The sequence below is a fragment of the Podarcis erhardii genome (assembly GCF_964252035.2).
Source record: "Podarcis erhardii genome assembly, chromosome: 12".
Lineage (NCBI taxonomy): Eukaryota > Metazoa > Chordata > Lepidosauria > Squamata > Lacertidae > Podarcis > Podarcis erhardii.
This window is the reverse complement of record NC_138513.1, coordinates 3225141-3241704: the sequence shown is the minus strand read 5'-3', so window position 1 is coordinate 3241704 and position 16564 is coordinate 3225141. Positions and strand designations below refer to the sequence as shown.

General features: G+C 49.1%; 1 protein-coding gene across 3 annotated transcripts; it reads left to right on the top strand.

Moving 5' to 3' along the window:
* Positions 1-4897: 4897 nt before the first annotated feature.
* LOC309325956 (uncharacterized protein) lies at positions 4898-16389 on the top strand. 3 transcript variants are annotated; one of them, XM_081834379.1, is made up of 4 exons: positions 4898-5038; positions 10302-10963; positions 12122-12328; positions 14375-16389. In XM_081834379.1, the coding sequence occupies exons 2-4, from the start codon at positions 10492-10494 to the stop codon at positions 15448-15450; spliced, it is 1755 nt and encodes a 584-aa protein (XP_081690505.1). In that variant the 5' UTR covers positions 4898-5038; positions 10302-10491; the 3' UTR covers positions 15451-16389. The 3 variants fall into 3 exon arrangements, with proteins under 3 accessions (XP_081690505.1, XP_081690507.1, XP_081690506.1); XM_081834381.1 differs by lacking the exon at positions 4898-5038 and adding an exon at positions 5147-5340; XM_081834380.1 differs by lacking the exon at positions 4898-5038 and adding an exon at positions 5358-5456.
* Positions 16390-16564: the final 175 nt, after the last annotated feature.

Sequence of the window (16564 nt, the reverse complement as noted above, 5' to 3'; positions counted from 1 at the left end):
AATCAGCTGGCAACCTGACAGAAGCTCCGTTAAAGAGGTGGGCTTACGGCGACACCTGGAGGTCATTCTAGAAAGCGACAACATTGAAGTTTTAATAATCAATAAATAAATCAGGTTCTCGGATCATCTGGTTCCCGTCCACCCTGACCATTGGCCTTGCTGGCTGGGGGTGATGTGGCTTGTAGTTTGGTAACATCTGGAGGGCTGTTGTAAACAAATAAATCTGCCCTTTTTCCCTTATGGGGTATCCAAGAGCCCATATAGAGTCCTTATGTAGGTTCCCTATTGGTAGGAGAAAATAACAGAGGCCAACCAGAGAATATTGAGAAGCAAAGCAGCTAGTAAGCCTGATCTTTATGGATCTGTTGCAACAGGGTGCTCCCCTCACACGCAGGAGAGGAAGAGGACCCACAAAAATGCTGTGCAAGGCCTTATATAGACATTTTAAATTGCCCACCCTGGAGTTCAAGACCACCCCCAGAAACATCATACATACATCACAGAAAGGGCAGTCTAAAACAGGAATCTGAGTGTGTTGTTTATCTTCTGTCTGCCAGGTTACCTGTTTAATGGTCACTTGACTGGATTTCCTGGGGAGCCTGGCCAGTCTTTTGTAATGATAAATACTTAGTACCTGAGCCAGGTCACAGCCTCACACCCTATTCATATCTTAAATGTGCCCTTAAGACAGGATTTGTGAAGGAAAAGACAATGGGGAGGCTTTTCCATTTTCCTTTAACCTTGCGGAGAAAATAGAATGGCAGATGCAACTGATGGACTATATGGAACTGGATGAGATGACTGGCAGAATCCGAAACCAGGGAGAAGAATTGGAGGAGGAGAACTGGAAGAAGTTTAAAGACTATCTGCAAAAGTATTGTAAACTGTATGAATGTTAAGAAAAATGTAAGATCTGTAACATCATGGCTCTAACAAATTAATAATTTTTATGTACAAAAGTCATTGTAATTGAAAAATAAGATAAATTGTGGATAAATGGTATTCTATAATTAACCTTTGACAAAAGAAATTTAAAAGATTAAATTTGAGATTTGAATATTGGGAAATTTTAATTAGGTAAACTAAATTAAGTTAATAATTTGCTGGTAAAACTTATGAGTCTAGAGAGTAGGAACAAGAGGCGTGAGGAAGTCCAAGGATGTTTATGAAATGATGATATCTGAAATTGATATGTTTTTATATATATTCATTGTCAAACAAAATTTAATAAATATTATTTTTTTTAAAAAAAACCTTGCGGAGAAAATATTTGCTCAGTTTGAGAGAAAACATTTGCTCACTTTGGGAATTAAAATGGTTTCAGGTCGGTCTTCCTGTGCTGATCTATGTACATGCTTGGTTGGTACACTTATGAACATTTAACATATATCTAAGACCTCAAACTCCTGCCAACCTAGCAGTCTGAAAGCACGTCAAAGTGCAAGTAGATAAATAGGTACCACTCCAGCGGGAAGGTAAACGGCATTTCCGTGCGCTGCTCTGGTTCGCCAGAAGCGGCTTTGTTATGCTGGCCACATGACCCGGAAGCTGTACACCCCCTTCCTCGGCCAATAAAGCGAGATGAGCACCGCAACCCCAGAGTCGGCCGCGACTGGACCTAATGGTCAGGGGTCCCTTTCCCTTTACCTTTTAAGACCTCAAAATTCCTATCACACACCCAAAAACATATTTTAATGACCTCTCACTGAAAAAAAAGACACTTCCTTCCTTCTGTTATAAGAAAAATACTTCTAATCCCATTATGAGGTATCTAGAGCCCATATAGAGTCCCTCAGGAGATTTCTATCCGTCAGAGAGGAAGCAGAGGCCAACCAGAGCATATTGAAAGCAAAAGGCCTTGTAAGCTAGATCTTTATTAAAGGAAATAAGCTGTTGCAGTAGGGTCCCCACTCACCACACGCAGGAGGAGAGACCCCAAACAATAGTGCGCAAGCCCCTATTTAGACTTTTGAAGTTGCCCACCCTGTAGCCCAAGACCACCAGCCCCCCCCCAAAAAAAAACATACATACATTGCAGCAGGAGGCGGTCTCCAGCAGAAATTTGAGTGTGTTGCTTCTCTCCTGTCTGCCAGGATACCTGATAAATGCCTTACTTGATTGCATTTTCTGGGGTAGCCTGACCATTCCTTTGAGATGGTAAATACTTTAGTTCCTGAATCTATACTGATTGTTTGCTCAGCTTAACAGATACTTAGACAGCATCCTAAAAAGCAGAGACATCACCTTGCCAACAAAGGTCCGTATAGTTCAAGCTATGGTTTTCCCAGTAGTGATGTATGGAAGTGAGAGCTGGACCATAAAGAAGGCTGATCGCCGAAGAATGGATGCTTTTGAATTATGGTGCTGGAGGAGACTCTTGAGAGTCCCATGGACTGCAAGAAGATCAAACCTATCCATTCTGAAGGAAATCAGCCCTGAGTGCTCAGATCCTGAAGCTGAGGCTCCAATACTTTGGCCACCTCATGAGAAGAGAAGACTCCCTGGAGAAGACCCTGATGTCACAAAGAGTCGGACACGACTAAACGACTAAACAACAACAACAACAGATACTTGCCAGACTGTATTTGGAAAGGGAGGTGTAAGTCCCTAAAGTCCAAAGACCACTAGAAAGCTTTTCCCATTTCCTTCCTCCTTGCAGAAAAATATTTGAGGTAAATTAGGGAGAGTCAAAATGGCTTCAGGATTGTTCTCCTGTACTATTTCATTTTTTAAAAAATATGTCTTTATTAATTTAAAATAAATACATTTATGAGAAAACAGATGTACATACAAGTAAACAAACATACATACATACAATCAAACAAACAAACAAATAACAGAAAAATCAAACAAACCACCACACTATAAGATACAGGATTAATATAATTATCATCATATATACTCCTAATACTGAACACAATTATAAAACTTATAGAGAAGAAATTTAAAACTGACTTACAATTAATGTTGCTGTACTTTATCCATTACTTTATACAGCACAGTTACATATTTCTTAAATAATTTCTTTTTACCTCCCTACGAACTTATATTTATACAATACTGTATAGGGATCGGTCTAATTCTGCCAAGATGTTTCCTTTTATTCCATGGTTTTCTAAATATTCTTTAAAGATTCCCCAATCCTTATAGGCTTTTTGCTTCGGTTTGCCTCTTAGTCTTCCTGTACAGTGGTGCCCCGCAAGTCGAACGCCTCGCAAGACGGAAAACCCGCTAGACGAAAGGGTTTTCCGTTTTGGAGGTGCTTCACAAAACGAATTTCCCTATGGGCTTGCTTCGCAAGACGAAATGTCTTGCGAGTTTTTCCGACTTTTTTCGCTCCCCCCCCTTTTTCTAAGCCGCTAAGCCGCTTATCAGCTGATCCACTAAGCCGCTAATAGCGCTAATCCGCTAAGCCGTCAATGGGCTTGCTTCGCAAGACGAAAAAACCGCTAAACGGAGAGAATCGCGGAACGGATTCTTTTAGTCTTGCGAGGCACCACTGTACTATTTCAGACACGTGGTTTATTTACTTATGTATGTGCTTGCCTTGTCCATTTATGAACATTTATTTGAGACCTTAGAATTCTTGTAACACTGGCCATTCCACCAGGATACTGTTCTGTGCTCTCTGTTTCGATGCCATCCTCTGAGACCAAATACTCCAGTCCACCGATCTGGGCTCAGAGACTTCTAGCATTGTTATTTATATTCTTTATTTATTCAGTTCATATACAGTGGTACCTCAGGTTACATACGCTTCAGGTTACATACGCTTCAGGTTACAGACTCTGCTAACCCAGAAATAGTACCTCGGGTTAAGAACTTTGCTTCGGGATGAGAACAGAAATCGTGCTCCGGCGGCGCGGCAGCAGCAGGAGGCCCCATTAGCTAAAGTGGTGCTTCAGGTTAAGACAGTGGCGTAGCGTGGGTTGTCAGCACCCGGGGCAAGGCAAGTAATTTGCGCCCCCTAACCCTGAGTGAGCCAGGTAGGGGCAGAGAGCTGCGAGTGCGAGCACGTCCCCCCCCCCAGATGTTGCGCCCGGTGCGGCCGGGCCTCCCTGCACCCCCACGCTACGCCACTGGGTTAAGAACAGTTTCAGGTTAAGAACGGACCTCCGGAACGAATTAAGTATTTAACCTGAGGTACCACTGTAATGCACTTATTCAAAAGATCCGAGGACGGTGTACAACATTAAAAATGATACACACACACACACAAAAAAAGGAAATCCAGCATCTGTGCTGTGACATGGAAGAGGGGGAGAAGCTTGTTTTCTCCTGCTCAGGCGGGCAGGACTCGAACCCATGGCTTCAAGCGACAAGAAAAGAGATTCCATCTCAACATCAGGAAGAACTACAGCAAGAGCTGTTTGAGGAAGGAACAGTGACAGCCTCTCCTTCCTTGGAGGGTTTCAAGCAGAGGTTGGATGGCCACCTGGCATAGATGGTAGAATTTTACAGCTGGTAAGGGGTCCCAGGGTCATCTAGTCCAACCCCCCTGCAATGCCCAATAGGGGAATCGAACCTGCAAACCTTGGCCGTTATCTGCGCCATGCTCTAAGCTATCCAGGCTGTCATGGATGTTTTAGCTGAGATTCCTGCGTTGCACTGGGTTGAACTAGATGATCCTCGGTGTCCCTTCCGAATCTTCACGTGTATGATCCGCGCACCCGCGTATCGTGTGAAGCCTCCTCGGGCACTCAGAGTGCGGGTGCCAAGGGGATGGTGGGGGGCAGGGCGGGTCGAGGCATCGGCGGAAACCTCCAGGCCCCTCCGGAGCCAGCAGAGGGCAGAGGCAAGTGGCGGCCGCGCCTGGGCGCAGGAGGAAACGCCGCCGCCTGGTTCCTGCGCCTCCTCGTCGCGCGGAGTCGGGAGGAGCCATTAAGGCGAGAGCCAAAGAAGGCGGCGCGGGAGAAGGGAGACGCGCGCATCCCTCCGCCCAGCGTTGGGGGCGCGCAGGAGGAGACGCGCAGGCGGCGGCGGCGGCGGCGGGGGAAGCTGCTGGCGCGCCCGCGGAGACAAGCAGCTTTGCGCGCGGGTAAGGAAGGGGGGGGCGCTTGGAGAGGCTGCGGTTCCCACGCCGCCCAGGGGGCCGGGGAGTTGCTGCCGGGGCCGAGGGTGAGCCGAGCACGAGGGCGGCTCCTCCACCTCCTCTTCCCTCGCTCCCTCCGCTCCTGCGCAACCTCCGCCCCTGCGCAACCTCCGCCCCAGCCCGGATCCGCGTTGCGCAGAGCGCACGGTTTTGTACGCGCGCGCTGCGCTGGAGATTCTGGGGTCCCCGCGCGCGCCTCCGCGGAAGCAAAGCCCCTGGGCCGGGCCGGGCGGCTCGCTCGCTCCCGCGTGAGTTTCCGCACCGGATCCGCGGCCTTTTCGAGGAGAGCCGGGAGTTTTTGGAGACGCGCGACGTGGTTTGATCTCTCCTTTTCCCCTTGTTGGATTTCCCCAAAATCCCAAAGGTGGGCGGGATCGCGGGTCTTGCATGCAGCCCCTGGTGCAGGGTTGGGGGTGGGATCCGGATCGGGCAAGCAAGAGTTGTAAACAACTCCTTCCCCCCCCCCCTTCCGCGCGCGCGCGCCCTTCCGCAGGCGCCGAGAGCTAAGCTCTGGCGGCGCCTATTGTCCTTCGGTGGTCATGTTTGCAGGCTGAAGGACCTTTTGAAATGCGCCAGGCCGCTGGAACCCGGACGGATTTCGCCCCTTGCCCCGCATCCCTCTCCGGCTTGGGGTGCTTTTAAATCCGAATTAGATGCGTGCTGAGCGAGCTCCGCGTAGCCGGCGAAGGGGAGCCTTGCAATGGAGAGCTTCTCAATTTCTGCATGTGCCATTATTGCCGCCGATTTCCCTTCTCTGCGGAAAGGGATAGGCTAGCGCGCAACTCCGCACAAAGGAGCTTTCTTCCTGTTGAGTTACTGCAAACGGCTTCTGTCCGGTTGCGCTTAAGGACAGCGCGATCCGATCCTGGAGGTCCTTCCTGGCCACCCCACAATAGGATCCCGGGGCCAGTGCCACGCGGGGAAAGAAACGGTGGCGCACCGTTTTGGCCCTCGAGCGCCCGGGAGTGAATCCGAATTGACACGTGTGTGCAGACAGCAAAATGAAATCTGGATCCGGAGTGGACACGCCTCTCCAGCGGGGAGATGTTTGTTTCCTTGTTAATCTTTTGGGAAGCAGAGGGGAGGCCTAAACCGGATTCAGGGAGCGTTTGGGCCTCCCCTTCCCCTTGTATGAGGAGGCAGTGAGGCCCAAGTGGTTTTTTTGGAGTGTAAATACAAAAGCCAGTTGCTGGTTGTGGTTTGATGCAGGAGGAGGCCTGGGGTGCTGTTTTCAGCTGAGATTCAATCACATGCCAGAAGATTCTGGTGGTAATAATAATAATAATAATAATAATAATAATAATAATAATAATAATAATTAAAAATAAACCCCGCCCATCTGGCTGGGTTTCCCCAGCCACTCTGGGCGGCTTCCAACAAACACTAAAATACAATAACCTATTAAACATTAAAAGCTTCCCTAAACAGGGCTGCCTTCAGATGTCTTCTAAAAGTCAGGTAGTTGTTTATTTCCTTGACATCTGGTGGGAGGGCGGGTGCCACCACTGAGCAGGCCCTCTGCTTGGTTCCGTGCAACTTGGCTTCTCGCAGAGAGGGAACCACCAGAAGGCCCTCGGAGCTGGACCTCAGTATCCGGGCAGAACGATGTGGGTGGACACGCTCCTTCAGGTATACTGGACCGAGGCTGTTTAGGGCTTTCAATGTTAGCACCATCACTTTGAATTGTGCTCGGAAACGTACTGGGAGCCAATGCAGATCTTTCAAGACCGGTGTTATATGGTCTCGGCGGCTGCTCCCAGTCACCAGTCTAGCTGCCGCATTCTGGTGGTGCAGTTATTAGGTCTTGCAACTGTTCCCCCAAAAGATGTTGGGGGGGGGGGAGATCAGCTCTACTGATTGAGCTACCCCAGGAGTCTAAAATTTACTCATAGAATCAGAGAGTCATGGGTTCAAGCCCCTTGTTGGGCAAAAGATTCTTTCATTGCAGCGGGTTGGGCTAGATGACCGCCGGGGTCCCCTTCCAACTCTGTGATTCTGGACAGGCAGTAGGTGTCCTGGGTTTTAGGCAGGGAAATTTCCCCAGTCCTACCTGGAGACGCTTCAATCAAGGCCCCTGAGCTAAGGCTCTTTGCCTTTGAAGCAGCCATTTAATCTCCCCACAAACAAATCTAAATGGATTCTCATCAAATAGCTGGTGTTGTCTAACTTTTGCTCACAAGCAAGTCCTGCTGAGCTGTCTGGGTCTAAACTTTCCAGCCAGTGTGTACTCTTTGCAGACTTCCTCTGTGTTTTTCCTGTATCGGACATCTGAATGGAAAATCTGTATATTGGCTGACCACAGGCGCTTGATATGAAATTTGCATTCGCCTGCTTCTACTCTAGCTCTGGCTATTTATTATTTCTTGAATTTCTACCCCACCTTTCCTCCTGAAGGAACTTAGGGTGGCAAACAACAAAGAACAATAAAAACGTCTTTTTAAAACATTCCAGTACAGCTACGGACTGGAAACCATTAATGGCATTCATACATGCAGAGGAATAGAGCGGTTGTTTTAAAAGCTTTTGTGGAAATGACTAAAATGTAAGAAAAACAGCTTAGGGCTCTGAGTTCCTCAGAACTCTCTGTCATTTCCAAAGTCCAGTAGTTTAAAATAGAAAGAGCTTTTCTCCTACCTCTGATCCTATACACTGCAGTCGCGGTGGCAATGAGTGCCAGTTATCAGTGGTACATGAAGAAATCTTCCCTTCCTGCTGTTTCCCCCTGGGAAAACACACTCTTTACTGCTGAATCGGAGCAAACGTCAGTTAGGTTTTCTGCAGATTGACACCTGTCCCGATTCATTGGTAAAAGAGAAGGTTTTCCCGGGGCTGGCAAACTGAAAACTGCTTGCACCCATGCTTTCTAAGCACGGAACCAGCAAAGTGTGTTGCATGCGTCTGTTTGCCTCTCTACAACTTGTGGACACCCAAATGTTGGAAGAAAGTCTGAGGGAAGACTGAGGGAAGAAAGTCCTCCTTCACACAGAGCTTAGCTAAACTATGGAACTCCTTGCTACAGGAAGCTGTGATGGCTGGCAAATTGGATGGCGTTAAAGAGGACTGGGCAAATTCATGGAGGGAGAGAAGGATATTGGGGCTACTAGTCAGGATGTCTATACTCTGGCTCCACAGGCAAGGGCAAAAATGCTTTGGAATTTGCTGGAAGCCACAAGGCTTTGGGTTCAGGTCCTGATTGTTGTTGTTTAGTCGTTTAGTCGTGTCCGACTCTTCATGACCCCCTGGACCAGAGCACCCCAGGCCCTCCTGTCTTCCACTGCCACCCGCAGTTTGGTCAAACTCATGCTGGTAGCTTCGAGAACACTTTCCCACCATCTCGTCCTCTGTCATCCCCTTCTCCTTGTGCCCTCCATCTTTCCCAACATCAGGGTCTTTTCCAGGGAGTCTTCTCTTCTCATGAGGTGGCCAAAGTCTTGGAGCCTCAGCTTCAGGATCTGTCCTTCCAGTGAGCACTCAGGGCTGATTTCCTTCAGAATGGAGAGGTTTGATCTTCTTGCAGTCCATGGGACTCTCAAGAGTCTCTTCCAGCACCATAATTCAAAAGCATCAATTCTTCGGCGATCAGCCTTCTTTATGGTCCAGCTCTCACTTCCATACATCACTACTGGGAAAACCATGGCTTTAACTATATGGACTTTTGTTGGCAAGGTGATGCTGGAGATCAAATGGGGAGGTATAGGGTAAGGCGGTCTCGCAGGTAAACACATCCTGAGTTGTTCAGGGCTCTATACCTTAATACAGTGGTACCTTGGTTCTCAAACTTAATCCATTCCGGAAGTCTGTTCCTAAAACCAAAGCGTTCCAAAACCAAGGCTTGCTTTCCCATAGAAAGTAATGCGAAATGGATTAATCTGTTCCAGACAATTAAAAGCAACCCCTAAAACAAAAATTTAACATGAATTTTAGTACTTAACAAAACCATTGATCCATAAAACGAAAGCAATAAGCAACGTTAATGGATCTTTTGCCTTCGCTGCTTTTAGTTCCACGCAGTCAGAAAAGCAAAGTCGCAAGTCACAGCCACAAAAAGGGAAAAGCCACACAAACAAAAACACACACACAAAAATAGCAAAAGCACCAAACATAAGCTCCAAATATCATCTCAGAACACTGCAGTCAGAAACAGAAGACTTCTCTCGGAATGGTAGGACTCAAATTAACAGTGCAACACTAAAAACAGAAGCTCAGGACTCAAAACGGAGCACATTCAATCACTTCCAGGTTTGCAGCGTTCGGGTTCCAAGTAGTTCGAGAACTAAGCTGTTCGAAAACCGAGGTACCACTGTAGTAATACCTTGAACTTAGCCTGGTAGCAGATGAGCCCACCATTGCATATCTCTGAACAAACTACTCCAGTCGGCACCCTGAAGGACTAGGTGTGCAGCTTGGGAGTCATTCTGGACTCACAGCTGTCCATGGAGGCGCAGGTCAATTCTGTGTCCAGGGCAGCTGTCTACCAGCTCCATCTGGTATGCAGGATGAGACCCTACCTGCCCGCAGACTGTCTCACCAGAGTGGTGCATGCTCTGGTTATCTCCCGCTTGGACTACTGCAGTGCGCTCTACGTGGGTCTACCTTTGAAGGTGACCCAGAAACTACAACTAAACCAGAATACGGCAGCTAGACTGGTGACTGGGAGTGGCCGCCAAGACCACATAACACCGGTCTTGAAATGCCTACACTGGCTACCAGTATGTTTCTGAGCACAATTCGAAATGTTGGTGCTAACCTTTCAAGCCCTAAATGGCCTCAGTCCAGTATATCTAAAGGAGAGTCTCCACCTCCATCGTTCAGCCCGGACATTGAGATCCAGCGCCGAGGGCCTTCTGACAGTTCCCTCACTGCGAGAAGCCAAGTTACAGGGAACCAGGCAGAGGGCCTTCTCGGTGGTGGCACCTGCCCTGTGGAACGCCCTCCCACCAGATGTCAAAGAGATAAACAACTACCTGACATTCAGAAGACATCTGAAGGCATCCCTGTTTAGGGAAGCTTTTAATGTTTGGTGTATTACAGTATTTTAATATTTTGTTGGAAGCCACCCAAAGTGGCTGGGGAAGCCCAGCCAGATGGGCAGGGTATAAGTAATAAATTATTATTATTATTATTATTATTATTATTATTATTATTATTATTATTATTATGCTGCAGCATTCTGCCCTTGCTCCATCTCACATTCTTCCTTCTCTTCCAGGTTCCCTTGGGACGAGACTGCATGACTCCGGAGCGAGTCTCCAGCCTTCATTCGATTGACGCCACCCGCAGAATCCCGCTGGCTTTTCCTTGCGGGGTGGGAGAAGCCTCGGCCCGTAGCCTTGCCCCCGCGGAGCCCCCAGCCGCTCTGGCCCCTGCTTCCTCCCGCTCTCGCTGGCTCGCGGACTCCAATGTTTTCCTCCGCAGCCGAGAGGGACAAATGGGGACCTCGCTTTGACTCTCCCCCTTCCACTTCCGCCGCGGCCGCCGCAGCCCAGGCCAGCGCGACAGGCCGGAAGAGGAAAGCCAACTTCTCCAACGACGAGACGGAGACCCTGGTCTGGAATGTAGTGCGGCATTTTAGCGCCCTGTACGGGTCGGAATCGTTCCGGGCTCACCCCGTCCGCCGGAAGCAGCTCTGGACTCAGATCCAAAGCCGCGTCAACTTTCTCGGCTACACAGAGCGCTCCATCGACGATCTCAAGCACAAATGGCGGGACTTGAGGCTGGACGTCAAGAAGAAGATCACGGCCAAGAGGCCGCCCCCGGTGCACCGGCCAGGGGCGCCCCACAAACCCCGCCTCACGCCCCTGGAAAAAATGGTGGCCTCCACTTTCCTGCAGCCGACGCATGACTCAGAGCCCGAAATCGTCTTGGACCCGGGTGAGCGTCCGTTTATTATCACCGTATTTTTCGTTCGATAAGACGCACCTGACCATAAGACACACCTAGTTTTTAGAGGAGGGAAACAAGAAAGCAATGCAAGGCCTCTTGAGCGAAGAGGCAGGAATACTCCCGTTGCGCTCAGGAGGCTTTGTGTTGCTTTCGCTGAAGCGTTTGGGGGGGGTGCAGTTTATACCTGGGTGAAATTTATTTATTTATTTATTTATTTACTTTATTTTTGTTAGAGCGTTTATTAATTTCCCAATAAAAAAACATCCAGTTAAAAGATCAAATTGTCTTCCAAATTGTAATTTTGATTTTGCGACTTCCCACAGTCCGAACCTCGAAGCATATCGAAATCTCAGCCCTGCCTCTCATGGAGGGTGGATTTGATTTAAATCAAATCTGTTTAAATCACTAGACAGTAAGACTTCATTTAAATCTTTTTTTTTTTTTACAGAAAGACTCATTCTTGCTGGTATCATCTTAATATTTACAATCAGATGAAAGTTTCATTTTTGGAATAATAAATTTTCAGAGTAGTTTTTACAGTTATATCAAAAATTACTGATTTGGTTGTACTATTAGAAACACAAAGACAGGTTATTATGAAATTATTGTTTGAATTTGGACAACTTTTCTGCTGTACCTTATTGGAAGGAGAAAAACAATCGTTTCCCTAATAACAATTTAAACGGTTTATTTAACTAAACAATAACATTATAGCATTATGTATCCATGTTTCTTAACTGATGTGGTTAAACAGGGTTTGATTGTTTTTTGAAAAAACTTAGACTGAGTTTTAACACACATGAAAAACTTAAAACAAATCCTTATTTCCTGATGAATAGCCTTTGGACTAGAATGTAACTTAAATAGAAAACTATCTTTAGAAAGATTTTTCCTCCAAAAGCATTTTAAAAATCCGATTTAAATTTTAAAAAATCCGATTTAAATTTAAAAAATCTGATTTAAATTAAAAAAAATCTGATTTAAATAAAAAAATCCACCATAAAAATATTTTTTTTAAAAAAATATCATTGATTTTTATCCACCCTGGTTTATACCTTTTCTACGAGACTCCTCCCGCTGTTGACCGCTGCCTGACGTTGACTTCAAGGGATAATGCAACGCTTTGCTTGTTTTCTTGCCCTGCAGAGATTTTCTTCCCTGGAGCGTTCAAGCAGTCCTTTGTAGCTTTGCAACCGGGCCTCAACCACCCCGGTATCTACATTGACACCAACGGGCAGCCCTCCTCTCTCCCTGACGTGGAAGGCTCCCTGGTGCCTCACGCGGGGGTCCAGAGCCCCGACCCCTCCTCTATGCTTTGCGAATACAGTCGAGGCGAGGGGCAGAGCAGCTCAGGTGGGTATCGCTGGTGCCATTGCATACGGCCTGGCCATAACAATAACAGCAATTATAATATTTATTACAGCGGTACCTCGCAAGACAAAAAATTCGCAAGACAAAAGAGTTTTTCGTTTTTTGAGTTGCTTCGCAAGACAAATTTCCCTATGGGCTTGCTTCGCAAGACGAAAACGTCTTGCAAGTTTGTTTCCTTTGTCTTGCAAGTTTGTTTCCTTTTTCTTAAAACCGTGCATTCACTTCGAGGAGCAACTCATAGCACGCGGTGTGGTAGCCTTTTTTGAGGTTTTTGAAGACTTTGGTGATTTTTGAAGCTTGTCCAAAGTCCGTGCTTCGCAAGACGAAAAAATCGCAAGACGAAAAAACTCACAGAACGAATTAATTTCGTCTTGCGAGGTACCACTGTACAATATTTATATGCCATCGAACTGCTCCAGCCGCTCTGGGCGGCTTCCAACAAACTATAAACTCACAGAAAAACACCACATATTAAAAGCTTCCCGATACAGGGCTGCCTTCAGATGTCTTCTAAGAGTCAGAGGGCTTTCTGCAAACAGGGAGCCACCGCAGAGAAGGCCGTGTCATGGGGTCACTGGGTGCAGAGCTTGTTCTCTGCCCCTGAGCGTCATCGCTTCCCTGCTGTAGGTGCTGCTGGAAAATCCTTTGGTGTGGAAATCAAGTCAGGATTTGTGCCTGTCTTTAACTGCTCACCTCCTGGATTTGGAGGGGGAAACTGAGGAGGCGGTGGGTGGTGCAGACTAGAGGCTAAGAATAAATCCAAGATGCATATTTCCCACCATGTTTGATAATTGCACGCCGCTTCGGAAATTAAGCGGTTTGTAAATGAACTTGCAGCCTCATACCCGTCATTGCTGGACAGTTCTGAGAAACCAGAACTTTTGATTTCGGCAGTTATAATCCGTGCCGTTTTGAGATCCAGCAGTTAAAAATCGATGCCCTTTTGAAAGGTTCCTTCCGCCATCTTGGTTCATAGTGGCATCCAGTAGTACCCAAACATAGAGGGAAACCTGTTCCTTCATCCCTGGGACCACCGTGCAAAAATTGGTTACAATATATTAGTACATAGTGAGTTGACAAACATCCCAAAATACAGTGGTGCCCCGCAAGACGAACGCCTCGCAAGACAGGAAACCCGCTAGACGAAAGGGTTTTCCATTTTGGAGGCGCTTCGCAAAACGAATTTCCCTATGGGCTTGCTTCGCAAGACGAAAATGTCTTGCGAGTTCCTGCTTCCTGCGGGTTTTCCCCCCTTCCCCCCCCCTTTTCTTAAGCCGCTTATCAGCTGATCCGCTAAAAGCCGCTAATCCGCTAAGCTGTCAATGGGCTTGCTTCGCAAGACAAAAAAACCGCTGTACGAAGAGCCTCACGGAACGGATTCATTTCGTCTTGCGAGGCACCACTGTATATACCATATTTTTTTGCTTCATAAGACGCACGTAGTTTTTAGAGGGGGAATGCAAGGAAAAAATATTCTTTAAAGGGAGCGCTGAGCAGAGCCTATAGGCATCCCAGGTTATGCTCAGCGCTCCCTTTCACGAGCCGCGTGGAGCATGTGTGCAATGTTTGCGGGCTTTTCCCCGAGGAGGCAGAAGGGCAGCCCGCCGCTGACAGGTTGCCCTTCTCCCTCCTCGGGGAAAAGCCCCCAAGAGCCGCACACATGCTCCACGCAGCTCTTTAAAGGGACCGTGGGTCTTGGGGGCTTTTCCGAGACATGGGGGAAGAGACAGAGCACGGCTAAGCCAGGAGCTAGAAGAGCGAGAGGGAGTGCAGCGCAGCCTGCATTCGCTCCATAAGACGCACACACAGTTCCATTTACTTTTTAGGAAGAAAAAAGTGCCGTCTTATAGAGCGAAAAATACGGTATCAAGCTGGCGGCCTGTATGTGGCGTTGCCCAGTAATTCTTAGAAACCTGGATCCTGAAAGTTTTTCATCAGCTGCGTGAAAGTGCATGACTGACTTGTCAGAGTCTGTGTCTGCTTAAGCTTATATTTCCTGCCTTGATATCGTTCTCTCGCCCGTTGTAGCCGAATCGGGACCAGAGCTACGGACCCCGGAAATGTCTGCCATGTCCCCCCAGCTCCGAAACGAATCCCTCGTCACCTACGCTTCCGAGGAAGAGGATCAGGACGGCCCGGAGGCAGAGGGCAGGATGAGTCTCCAAGCAGCGCTGGAAGCTCGGCTGTCGGCCGAAGAAGACCTGAAGTTGTCCGGCCGGCAGGCTGCGATGCTTATCCGCAGGTGCAACTCCCAGGGGTCGGCCGCCTCCCTGCCAGAGGACGCCCTCAGCCACGCGGACGCCCACTCAGACTGGGACCACGAGGGGGGCCCCGACGTCCCCGCCCTGGGCCGCTCCCTTGACCCCTCTCAGCCGGAGGAAGAGGAGGCGGCCAACCAGGCCGCGGAGACGGGCTCCTTGCCCCGGGGGCTTCTGGGGTCTGCGTGGGAGAAGCAGGAGGAGCAACACTCCCGGTCCCCTCTCCACACAGGGGCCCTCACCGAGGAGTCCCTGCCATCCTCTGCTTCGCCTCACGCAGACCAGGCGCCCGCCCCGCGGGCCTTGCCCAGGGGGATGGGGTGTTCCCGCCGGCGCGAGGGTGGCCGGGAGACCTGGAGGACTAACATCCGGCGGCTGATGGACATGGAGGACCAATGGGACCAGCTGTACCACCAGGAGCTCGCCATGTGGCAAGAGGAGAGGGCCCAGCAGCGAGACGAGCGGGCCCGCGACAGGGAACTCCAGTTCCGGCTCCTGGGGGTCCTCACCGACATCCGGGACGAACTGCGGTACTTGCGGCAAGAGAGGGCCGTGGCGCGGCAGGACAGGGCCGCGGCCCGGCAGGAGAGGGCGTCGCAAACGGTCGCCCACGCCTCCTCTCCTCCGAAACCTGAGGTGGCCCCTTCAGAGACAGCCCCCGACTGCACCCCTCTCTTCTTCCCTCTTAAAGCCGAAGGTGGCCTTTCCGGACCACAGCTGGGGAGCGTTGGCCGGGGGGAGGCAGCCAGGGCGAGGCGGAGCCCTCACGGCGTCTCCCGCCGGGGCCGGGGCCGTCCTCGTGGCTCCACGTCCAAGCACAGAAGGATGTTTGTGCCCAGCAGCTAGGGGCAAGCGGGCAGTTCCTAAATCGAAATCAAATAGACGTTGTTTGTGTACAGAGCTCTGGAATTTCCTCCAGGTGGGCAAACAGAAGGTAGAGAGAACAAGAGTGCTTGTGTGTGTGCCTGATGACAACATGTGGGAATATATACAGTGGTACCTCTGGATGCGAACGGGATCCGTTCCAGAGTCCCGTTCACATCCGGAAGCGAACGCAACACGCATCTGTGCGGGTCACGATTCGCCGCTTCTGCGCATGACGTCGAGTGCATGCGCAAGCAGCGAAACCCGGAAGTAACGCATTCCGTTACTTCCGGGTCGCCGCAGAGCGCAACCCGAAAACGCTCTACCTGAAGCAACTTCAACCCCAGGTATGACTGTGTAAGGTTTCGTTGCACGCTCTGCTTGGGCTTTGTACATGGACAAGAAAAGGATTCGCGAATGATTGTGCGCAACCGCTCGGCCCTTGGCGAATGAATGCATGCAGTGGTGTTTTGAGTACGGGGAAGTGGCAAGGGGGTACGGCTACCCTGACGGAAGAAATTTCGCCTGCGGTGTCTCCTCCATCTACAAACACCGAAACCTGGGTGACGGGGAGAGGGCTTTCGATAGGCCACAAGAAACACAGAGCCCACCAGCGAGGGGCGCTCTGCAGTGGAAGAGAGTGTCGGCCGGACAGGGCATTTGATGGGCAACTGGCTCTCAAATTTAATACCAGGGCAGCCATAAGCAAGGGCAGAGAAGGGTGTTAGCTGGGAAGGACACACTAAGTGTGCGTGTTATGGAGTGTGTGTTTGTGTGGACAATTGCAGAACATGTTTTGTATGAGTAGGATTGTGGGTTAGTTGCTGTCGTTCGAGCATTTTCTGCAACTCATTTAACGGACTGATTTGCCTGTGTATCTATAAACACTTTTTGGAAAGAAAAAGCAAACAACCAGCCGAACGGTTTGTCTTGTGTATTTTAGTTACTGGGGAAAGACTCGCAGCGGACCCTTTAAAAAAAAGAATTGATGCCAGAGGTCACTTTTGACAACAATTCCCCCCGAACCGATTGTTTCTGATTTGGGACAGAGTTTACTTTGGGGGGAGGAGGAGAGAGCCATAAAACATTGCCATCC